The sequence below is a fragment of the Dermochelys coriacea genome, chromosome 8 (assembly GCF_009764565.3).
Source record: "Dermochelys coriacea isolate rDerCor1 chromosome 8, rDerCor1.pri.v4, whole genome shotgun sequence".
NCBI lineage: Eukaryota > Metazoa > Chordata > Testudines > Dermochelyidae > Dermochelys > Dermochelys coriacea.
This window is the reverse complement of record NC_050075.1, coordinates 53,461,904-53,473,057: the sequence shown is the minus strand read 5'-3', so window position 1 is coordinate 53,473,057 and position 11,154 is coordinate 53,461,904. Positions and strand designations below refer to the sequence as shown.

Here is an 11,154-nt window from a genome sequence, read left to right as displayed (position 1 = left end):
TGAACTTAGGCACTTCAGAGGCCGGGTTTACTGAAAGTCAATGGGACTTCAGCTCCTAAGCCACTTTGGCACTTTCAAAAATGGCACCCAGTGTTCCTACTAGATCCCCAGGACAGCCATCTAAACCAGTGGTGGGAATTTCCTGAAAGAACCACCATCACTCACACTCATGCTACATCTGGTTTGGTGATACAGCTCCATGTCCATTCAGGATGAAGACGAGACCAGAAAACTTATGTCAGTTTTCTATCTAAACTGGGTTTTGAACTATCATCGTCCGCAGACCACCACCACCCTGAAACTAGCAAGCTTAACACAGTAACTCGCGATCAGCAGGAGCCCAGTGGCAGAAAACTGGACAACACACATTTAGAGAAAGGGCAGATCCGGGGGCGGGGCGGCGGGGAGATAACAGGTTTAAAGGGCATAGGAAGAAGATTTGTTCCCAGTATTTGGTAACTGAAGATTGATGGGGGTTTCCCCTCTAAGAAAGTCAGTCACTTTCTCCCCTCTTCCCAAGTGAAATTCCACACCAGTGGCTGCTGAACGTGAAGCAAGTTTGCGAGAGGGGGGTGTGGAAGTCTGCATTCTCCCTGGCCTGCCTTGCTCTGTTGTCTGGAGCTTTTTATTTGCGTGGTAAGGAAGGAGCAGGAAACTGCAGCACACCCTCAAACCTAGGAGGAACGAGGTGGTCAGGAGAGGAGGTGTCCTATGAGCCGTTGCTTCTTATTTCTGGGAAGTTGAAGAGGGAACTGTCCCTGGCTGCAGGGAAACAAATTGCACATTCCAAACTCTGTTCAGGCGCAGGGGGGCTATTGGCTCAGTCTTCCCACTTTCACTGTGCCTGCTCGTTCCTGCCCTTATGTGTGTCTGATTGTTAATAGTCTCAGGCTGCTCTCCAGATTTCTGTGCGAGTGATACTCTGCCCTGTTCTTCCCATCTTACTCTGACTGGCTACACTTCCTCTCCTATTTCATCTGCCTCTACATCTCTTTCTTTTCTATTCTCTCTTCCCAGCCCTCCGTTCAGGGCCTTGTGCTTCCCCTTGCTCACTATTCATCTTATCTGCATCTCCGCCCTCCCTCTTCCTACACAACCGTTTTCTCACTCTGAGATTAATCAGTCATTTTGTTGATGCAACTTTAATGTATGCCTCACCAAAAAACTCAGAGGACCAGGAAGAGCTGCTGAACTTACAAGAGGAAAAGACCAGAATCCATTACAAACAATTCTCTGGGAATCTTACTGATTGCACTCCCCACCACTCTGGTATTATATTAAGACAGCAGTTATGGACTGGAGGAAGAGATTACTGGGGAAATTCTGACCTGTGTTATGCAAGAAGACAGACTAGACTAACAAAACAGTCTCTTCTGGCCTTAAAGTCTATGAATTACGGTGACAGACCCTAGAAATACTGGGCAGAGCTATTAGAGATGGGCCCAATCTGCACATTTCAGAGCCTGGAGTCCCCTGGATCCTGGACACCCGGCTGTTCACAGATGTTCAGCTCTAGGGTTTGGGCTCAGCTTGTAGAGAGAGGAGTCATTTCCAACATTCAGATCCAGATCTCAATGTGGATTAAGAACTACTTGGAGTGGTGGGGAAATAAATCTAGGGCTCGGGTCCATCTTTAACAATTTATAGAAGCATTTCTTCCTCCTGCTTGGCTCAGCTGCCTTGTTGAGCTGCAATAGAATGCTTCATTGTCCTCCTCCCCATTGCTGCATGCAAAGCTCTCCTGTGCATTAGGAGACCTGAACCTGTCCTTAGGCTTGGATTAATCCCCTACAACCTCAGAGACGACAGCACAGGTCAGACACTGTCAGCTGAGGGAAGGAGGAGGAGGAAATCTTTTCCCCAGGAACCCACACAGGTTCCTAACCAGAGCACTGAATGTGAACAACAGACAGCCATGCCTTTCTCTTACATTGTTAATACTGCTGGCAAGAGCCCAAAGTCTGCACAGCCTCAACATGCTACTGCGTCCATAGGAAGGGGAGGAAACTTACAATCCTTATGACACAGCTATAACCTTCCCCATAGGGAGACTCCAATCAGCTCCACTCAGTAGGAAGACAATTCTATTATTCTCTCCAGTGCTACAGGGCACCCCGATAAACAGCACAGGGGCAAATGACACTAATGTACCAGCTGGCCGTGCTGGGAGGCAGCCTTTGCTGCTGGCACTAGCTGCCAAGTCTCCTGGAGAGACGTAGCAGCATCTCAGGGCTATTTCTACAGCATAAAGGAGAGGGTTAAATGGTTCGGGTAGAGGGTTAGTTGTCTCAAAAATAAAGATCAGTCAATGTAGAGACAAGGCTGAGTTAAGGAAATCCGGTGCCCTAGATTCATCATGACTTGGGGTTCCTCTGTAGCTCCCCACACCACACCCATTCCCCTCCCCTAGACAGGAGCAGGTATCTTTTCCCCCCACCCCACCCGGCAAAGAGGCAAGCGTGCACAGCCAGGGGGGCTCCCCAGAACTCACTCCAGCAACTTAGGTTGGCCCACTGCTTGCTTCTCCAGCTGTCCATATGGCTCCTGCTGCAGTGGCATTGGCAGCCCCCATACCCCCTTAGCAGGCCTTAGAGGTAACACCCCATTGAGATACATGGACAGATTTCCCCATCACAGCTACTGTTCCAGGCTACCTGCAGACTCGGGCCTCCAAAGCTACACAAGTCATGTTTTCAGGCTTTTCTCCATCATGGCAGCTGGATTTTTGTTTTTAAATGAAAGCTGAGAGTCTGCCTTTATCATGACTCCAGGGGCTGGAGCCCTGGGCATGGGTCTAGAATACCCATCTCTTGATCAAGCCTTGGATAGAGGTAGAAATGGAAGATGTTCTAGCTATGCATTAGGCAGCATGGATGCACTCATCCTGTTCCACCCTCACACTGTTGAAAGACCCACACCATCCTGCCACCTATTCTACACATGTGTAGCTGTAAAGATGGAGACAAGGCGGGGCAGAAGACCAGGAGCAATAACTTTACAAGAGCAAGTACCCTGTGTATTTCCATTATACAGGGAGGGACCCATCCAGTTTTCCATTCCAAAACTCGTTTTCTGCAGTTTCTACTACAGCTGTAGAAAAATATTCACTCCAGATTGGAACTTGGCACCTTGCAAAAAGAAAAGGGAGGAGCTGTTCTGGTTTCCCCAAGGGTGTTGCACATTTTTTAAACAAACACCTGCCTAAACACAAATCAAAACAGCTCCCTCCCTCTAGTTTGGAAGTGAAGTGATCCAGGTTGTGACCTAGATTGACAATAGCCAGGAAATTCCAAATTAAGGCCAAGTGTGTCTGCCCTGAACTCACCCCATGCATGTTGAGACTAAATATCTTGGAAGCTGTGAATTAGTTTTAAGTGGGAGGCCTGGAAAACTCCCCTTCCTCTCCCCCCCTCCCCCCCGAGCTATCTATTCACTGTCCTTTTTTCCATGACTTCTCAGGCAAGGAATGCACTTTTTCCTCCTCCTCGTTCTCCCTGAAGTTTGCATTACTATTTGGGGAAATACATTAGCACAGTTTCAGACTACAGCTCCAAGACTCGTCTACAGTTGTCCCTCTCTGACAAGTAACAAAATCACACCCCACCCCAAAAAACAAAAAGACCACACCACCACTGCAGACTTTGGATAGGAGAGGAGAGAGGGTCAGCTGAAACGTGAAGCAAGAGACCCAGAACTCAAATGGAGTTTTTTGGATTTGCTAACCAGAGGAGTGTGTCATTTCATTCTCTCTCTGCCAACCCCAAGCCAGTTTATCTACTTCTAGCTCTGCAGTGATGGTGGTCACATCTTCTTGCTGGTCTGCATCTGACCCCCAACTTCTGGGGTTTACTGGCCCAGTTCAGTCTAGCACTAGTACTCCCAGGACTAGGCCCCTCACCCCCCAAACAGCAGGGCCCCCTAAATGGCTGATGACACTTCCAAGGTAGAGTCTGCCATCTCACCTGCTTACGGCCATGTCAAGGTGAGGTACTCCCAGCTCAGCTGCCACTTCTGCTTCCAAAACAGGGCTCTTTCCACCCAATGCTCATGGCCCCACTGCTGAGCTTCCTGTACTCTGACTGGCAGTAGCATTTCCATGACTGCAGAGTCTGTGCATGTCCTTCAGAGAAGAGAGAATCTCCCCCTAGTCTTCTGAAAGCCCTGTCAGCAAACCAAACCCTACCCCTCCCTGCCAACCTTCCCCTCCCTTTCCATTAGCAACCCTCCTTGTACCATCAGATTCTTTCCCAATGAGCCTGTGTGTCCCCCTCAGAGCATCAGCAAGAGCCTGAGGCCAAAGCTGGGGAGGAAAAGAGCTCTCTCCTCTCTGCCCTAGAGAAAGCTCCAGGAGCCAGCAGGGAAAGCATTAACCAGCTCTATTGCCTGTGTGGTTTCAGGCAAACAACATATCCTAACCTAACAGCACAGGGCTTAAGATGAGGATGTAAATATTTGAGAGAGGGGAAATTTTACCTCTACCCAGGTTAACTAACAACTCTATAGCATCAGAGGGATACACAGTATCATACAGTCAGGCAAGCCTGAAAGAGCTTTCAAGGGGCTGGGAGAGATCAGGTCCCTCCCCTACAGTCAACTCTTAGAATCTATACAGGGGTTGTACGGAAGGTTTTTATAAAGCATCAGCCGTTCCTCTTCCCTCTCCCCCCCCCCACAAAAAAAATGCAGGGAGTTTTTTCAAGCCCCTCCACACATGCTTTTTCCCCTTCTCCATTAAGGGACCAGCCTGCTATTTAAACCTCTCCAGTGTTTTCCTCTCAATGCCCAAGTGTTACTGCAGCTCCAGCTCTCCCTGAAGTGGGCAGCAACCAGCTGCTGCTCTCTAGGCAAGGGAGTGGCTGCATCAAGAATGCAGCTCCTGGAGGTTTCTCTTCCTCTCTCCAAGCAGCTCACTAGATTCCAGAGTGCTGAGACAAGTCCCATGGAGATGCTGAAGCAATGAGTCTAGGCTCCCTGGGGAAGGAAAAAGGATGTGTAAGCAGGGTCATCTTGGGGCACATTCTTCCAGGGAACCCCTGGAGTGTGCCAAATGGGAGAACACACATTAAAAGCCAAATGCAGTGTCCCTTTTCACCTCCCCTCCACCCACGCCTGTTTTGTCCACTATCTTGGATGGGAACACTGGCTGGCATCCGCTGAGATACATATTTATCTTTAAAGGATGAGATGATTCACAGTATTAATGCTCCCTTACCATTAAATGTTTTTAAATTATTTCCTCTCGCCAAAAGGCATCCGTAATTAGAGCAATAGCTCCTACACCAGGGGTGGATAATTCATTAACAGTTACAGTATAGGAAAGGTGAAAGCAAATGCATTCCCCCTTCTCTCAGGATTCATCTCCTCCATAGGAGGATGACTTCACACCCCATTCCAGCCCAGCTCTTTTCAAAGTTATTACCACCCTCTTCTCATACAAAGTGAAAGGATTTGAAAAGCACCTTCCACTCAGGCCCTCAAAGCCTTTAAAAAAAAAACAAAAAAAACAACAAAACACTGATTAAACCTCATAGCTGCCCTGTCAGGTCAGTACTACAGCTAGGAAAACAGACAGGGTGCTGAAAAGGTCACATACAAGTCCATGCAGAGATGAGAACAGAACATAGATCCCCTCAGGCTCTAACCTGCTTTAGCTGGTCTTCATTTTTCTTAATAGTTCAATGTTCATTGCTATTATAGGAAGGCAAGGATTCTGCCATATTACTATTATGTCATATCATTCTAGGCCTTGTTAATTAGTTTCCATAAGACTCTTGCTATCTTTCAGGTGATGGAAGATTTTATATGCATCTGGTTTACCTATGTACTTCTTTCCACAATGGGCATTTGCACAGAAGTCATGTTTCTTCTTCTCCTGCCTCAATTCTATTTGTGCCATCACCTTCACCTCTAGTGCAAACTAAATGCATTGCCATCAACAGAAGCAAGCGTCAAGAAGAAGAATCAGTAGAACAGATGAACTAAGGAACACAGGCCCAGAGCCTCAGATTGGGAGTTTGGCACCTAAATACTTGGAAGACCTAGGCCACAGTTCCTTTTTATATGCCAGCATCTGAAGTAACAAGAAAATAAAAGGTATCAGAAAATCTGATGCAGAGTGATTTCTAGATACAGAGGACTATTTGCCATGAGGCTTCAGTGAGTCTTTAATATCTCTTTGATGTGGGCCCACTGTTTGTTATACCATCACTATTCTTATTGTTTGCACCAGTTTCCACAGAAGTGGGCTGATGCTTTAGGAAAGTGCAAAGGATTTGCTACAGAAGTTTGTACATTGCCGCATAGATCACAAGTCCAGCAGTAACAGGAAGCTTAAGTTCTCTTTTTCTTCCCCTCTCCACCCCCGCCCCAGGGAGAGAGGGGAAGAAAGAGAGAAGGTCTTTAAATATCCTTGAACTGAAACATTCACTGAAATACATAGCACTGCCTCAAGCGTGAAGCCATGAGTCAGGTGCACCAATAGCATGACGAGCAACTATAGTTTAGCCGATCCCTCCAGAGCTATAACTAAAGAACAGTCTCTTTCACTAGGATGTCCCACTCTTATGGTCATGTCTACCAGAAAAACCAAAATCTCTGCTGCACTCAGGCTTCCTGGTACATTTGTTTCCAGGCACTGGTGAAACAAACTTCACTTGTAAATACATGGTCTTGTTTCGCTTACACCAATAAGTTCAGCTATTCTTCCTACTCACATCCTGGTTGGTGGGAATGCTGGTTAGCTGCTGCCCCTTGCCCCACATGTGGATGCATTTAATTGTGCTTCGATTAGCCAAGTGTTCGGTCACATCTATGAAACCCCACCGAAGTCAGTTAGTTGCATGGTATAACCCAGGAGATAGTTCTGGGGGTAGCTTGTGAAGTTGGATTGTGCCCTTTTTCCATAAGGAGACCACTCATCACTTGATAAAGGAGAAATCACACATTCAGATGTGAACTGGATGGCTCACTGCAGTCAGAAGCAGAGTTGTGATACATACCAGAATAGCCTTTAGTGCTGGTATTTCAGATGCTGCCAACCACCAAGCTATTTTGTTGGACACCAATTACACAACTCCTCTTTGGACATTAGCTATATGACCAATGCCAAGCACTCTGTTGAAAGGATGTTATGGCTTCTCTACAATGTAGAGAGGCATTCAGTGCCTTCTGCCCAGCTGTAACATCAGACCGACCTTCCTTCCTTGACTGGCTTTTAAATATAGAAACCCCCCAGACCTTGGGTGATGTGATTTTTTCCTAATTAACTCCATGTGTGGACATTTATTCCAGAGTAGGAGTATCCACAGAGTTAAGCAGGAACAGCTCCATGCCTACACAGAACAATATTTTAGAGACACTCCAAGCCGTTTGGGAACAGCTTTCCAAAGAGCCGAATCAGGAAGTAGGCAGACAAATCTACTAATTCAAGATTTGAATAGAATCCTGACTGGAAAGACATCTATCATCTTATGATCCACCCTTCTGCTCAAGAACAGGACCCTCTCTCAGCCCAAAACTTTCCCTAGTGAAACCACGGGAAGGGAGCAGCAAGAGAGGGTTCTCATGGGCACATCCCCAAAAATGTCATAAATTAAAGGATTAAGGTCTCCCTGAATCCAGCTCTCTTCTCCCCACCAAGCTCAGTTCTTTTTTCCACCTCTGCTAGTTGGCAGCCCTTTTCAGTAGGGGACTGAAGACTTTGATTGAAGGTGACCTGATAAGGCAAAGTGGGGGGGGGGGGGGAGAGAAAAAGGCGGCCTTGGACCTTTTTTCTGGATGTAAGAAGTTGTGAAAGGTTTCCCCTCCCCAAAAAAGTTTATTAAAAATTGAGTTTGTATCTATCAGCCTGTGTAGTTTGAACCATATATTAAAACACAAGTATCACAAAAGTGAAACTATATTGAGATTAAAGTACTTAACCCAGAAAACAGTTGGGAGAAAATCTGTCATTGTTAAAGGTAACATGCAGAGTCTGTGTTTTATTTTGAAAGCAGAGCAAGATGGGCCCCAATAGGTTTTTTCTCCCCATCAAAGGCAAGATTTTTCCCTCTCCTGGTTGTCCAATACCCTAGATGTGCCAAGTCTGGTCCTTGCATGGTTTTGCTAGAGGACTTGGGGGCTTCAGGGCATTTTTTGTTTTAAGTCTCAAAACAGTGAATCTTTATCAGATGCGTCACTTATCCAAAACATTAAGGAATGTCTATTTAACTACATCAACAAAAAGCAATTATCTAGACAGCCACAAAAAATCGCTTCTCTTAATTGCTCAGCTTTCACTTGTGATATCAATTCACGAGTTGTCCAGTCTTCCCAGACAGGGAAGAACTTACTTTGTATTTTTAAAAGAGTGGGGATAAAAGATGTTTCGTGCCATTTTGATATAAAAACAGCAGCAAAAGAGGAAAGCATAAACCCATTTCCACCCACATTTGCATTGGATCTTCATTTAATCACTTACAGGCTGAAAAGACTCCCATTACTAAGACCAACAAGATTTCCAGCAAGACAGGACTTTCCTTTGAAAAATTCTCTATGCATTATGAAATAAGGTTACACACCCATTTTCTCCTTCTGCAAGTCACCTTTAATTGTAATCTGAACATACTTTGAAAATAAGAACAAAAGCCCTTAAAATGTATCGCTATTTTGTTTTAAGTAGTACTAAAGCAGTACTCAGAACTATATAGAAGGGCTGTTCTACAGAATTACTGTAAGCACTCACAATTAGTGTCTACCGCAGAAGTGGGTGAACATGTTCTGAGGAATAGCAACCGGGTTGGGGGGCGGGGGGGGGAGGAGAGAGAAAGGAGGAAACTGACTTGAGTAGGTTAAGTCAGATATCCCTACCTAACACTAAGAACTGACTGCAAAGTTTGACAGCTACATAGATTATGTGAGAAAATTCAAGTTAGGAAGGAGTAACTGTTCTCAATGTCGTGAAGTAGGAGGTGCTAAGGTAACAATTTTGCACATTGACTATTTTCTGAATAAGAGCTTAAACAGCTCCAGCCCCATCCCATTCACAAGTACATTACTAAGTCTCTGGACCAATAAGCATATGTTATAAATAAGGAGAACTCAAGATCCATTCAGCACTTCCTCCTCAAACCTCACTAAAGTCAGTGGGCAGTTTGCCCAAGTACAGCGCTGAACAGGGAATAGACTGCAGCAAGAGATAGTTCAAAGGACTCAGTCTACTCTTGGGAGGGGTTTTCACCATCTTCCCGTAACAGAAGGTTCCTTTATACACAGTTCACAGAGGAGTTGGAACCAAAACCACCCCAAGCCTCTAGCCATGCAGGGTGGATACAGATCACAGCCACATAACCACCACACCCACTCCATTGCTATCTACCCAGCCCTCACCCTCCCTCTCCGGCCAAGCGGCTACAGATATAGGACTACACTTAAACAGCTGCAAAATATTTAATACGTGTTATACACGTAGAGTTACATTTCTACAAAAACAAAAAACACATCAGCGGAGAAGAGAATACTGTACAAGAGCCCCAGCACATCCCCAAGCCTTTATAGAACAAAGGCCAGGAGTGACCAAGCCTACTCCAAAAGGAGCAGTGACTTTGTCAGTCTGTAAACTTTTTGTTCACTGCGTTAATCATTTTAAAGCACCATGTAAGAGTTCCGACTTCCAGCTTGTCAAAACATAAGCCTCCAATCAACTTCACTCTTTCCCAGCTTAAAGTGTTATCTGGGGGAGGGCTCCAAATGTTGAGGATGGAAACAGCCTGTGGAAGATTTCACCCTGCGGGCAGGATGTCCGGGGTGGGGAGACATGAAAGGGGATTTCCGGCAGGAAAGGCGCCGCATGGGAGTCGCACCGGCAAAGCCCTCGTGGGAAAGAAGATCGCGGCATGTCCGTGTGCGGGGCAGGGAGAAGCGAAGGGCTGCGGCTGCCCGGTCAGTTCCCGGGGCTGCGGGGCAAGGCCCGGAAGTCCCCAGCGCCGCTCAGAGCTTCCCGCCTGCTCCGAGGGAAGCCAGGCCCGGGCCTCCGCCCGTCGGTGCCGCGGGGCAGGGGCGGCCGCGCAGAGCGGCCAGGCCGCGGGGGGCTCAGAAGGCCACGATGGCCGTGCTCCAGGGGTTGAGGCTCCGCAGCACCGGCTGCTCGCAGCAGACCTGCCCCGGCTCGCTCGCCTCCGCCGCGCCACGCTCCTTGCCCAGCAGCCCCGAGAAGCCGGAGCCGAAGATGCTGATGAGGCTGGCCACGTTGCCGGTCTCCATGTCCTCCTGCGGCGGGGGCGGCTCCGCCTCACGCCGCGGCTTCTTCCCCGGGAAGCCCGCCGCCTGGCCCCGCTCGGCGGCGCTCCGCTTGCGAGGGGACTCGGCCGGGCACTCCGCCCGGCCCCGCGCCGCCGCCTCCGAGCCCAGCGGGCGGCAGCCCCGCCGCAGCCTCTCGCAGTCCGGCGGCGGCGGCGGCCTCGGGCGGGGCGGCAGGGCGCACTCGCCGCCGGGCTCGCCCAGGTAGACCCGGCGGGCGCTGCGCAGCACCAGCGACACCAGCAGGTTCTTGTGCAGCTTGAGGCCGCCGCGCTGGCCCCGCGCGCTGTAGATCTTGCCCAGCGAGATGCTGACGATGCGATGCGCCTCCAGCCGGAACTCCATGGCGCCGCCGGCCCCCAGCCCGCGCGCCGCCGGCCCCCAGCCCGCGCGCTGCCCGCTAGCGCCGCCGTCTGAAGCGAGCCCCCGCGCCAGGACCGCTTTATAGAGCGCCTCCGCCCGCCGGCCAATCACAGCACCCCGCCGGTTGCGCTAACAGCCGCCTGGCCCCCCTCCGCTGTCCTCCGCGCGCCCGCTCTGGCCAATGGGGAGGGAGGGAAAGGGTTCGAACGTTCGCCCCGCGGAGCGGGCTCTTAAAGGGGCAAGGATAGAGCAGGTGGGGAGCTCATGGCCAGCAACAGCCGACCCGGCGCGTGTCGGGCGAGGGGGCGCGCTGGCTGTGCAGATCGGCTGCCACCATCCCTGCAGTGCCGCAGCCTCGGATCCTGTCCCAGAGACCTTGAAAAGAGAGAGAGAAGAAAGAAAAAAGTTTCTCCTACCAGGCAGCTGACCCACCAGGAAATGTCTGTACCTATTGCGGGTGGATCTGTGGTTCCAGAATCGGACTCCTGAATCATCTTAGGCATCCATATGTAAATC

General features: G+C 49.0%; 1 protein-coding gene across 1 annotated transcript; it reads right to left on the bottom strand.

The window, feature by feature from the left end:
* Positions 1–9,410: 9,410 nt before the first annotated feature.
* On the bottom strand, positions 9,411–10,752 carry IER5 (immediate early response 5). The gene has a single exon (XM_038412813.2). The coding sequence runs from the start codon at positions 10,618–10,620 to the stop codon at positions 10,069–10,071; it is 552 nt and encodes a 183-aa protein (XP_038268741.1). The 5' UTR covers positions 10,621–10,752; the 3' UTR covers positions 9,411–10,068.
* Between the last annotated feature and the right edge of the window lie 402 nt (positions 10,753–11,154).

What these genes read in the sequence shown, in the direction of transcription:
- IER5 (XM_038412813.2), bottom strand. Translation starts at nt 10,620, where the DNA reads ATGGAGTTCCGGCTGGAGGCGCATCGCATCGTCAGCATCTCGCTGGGC.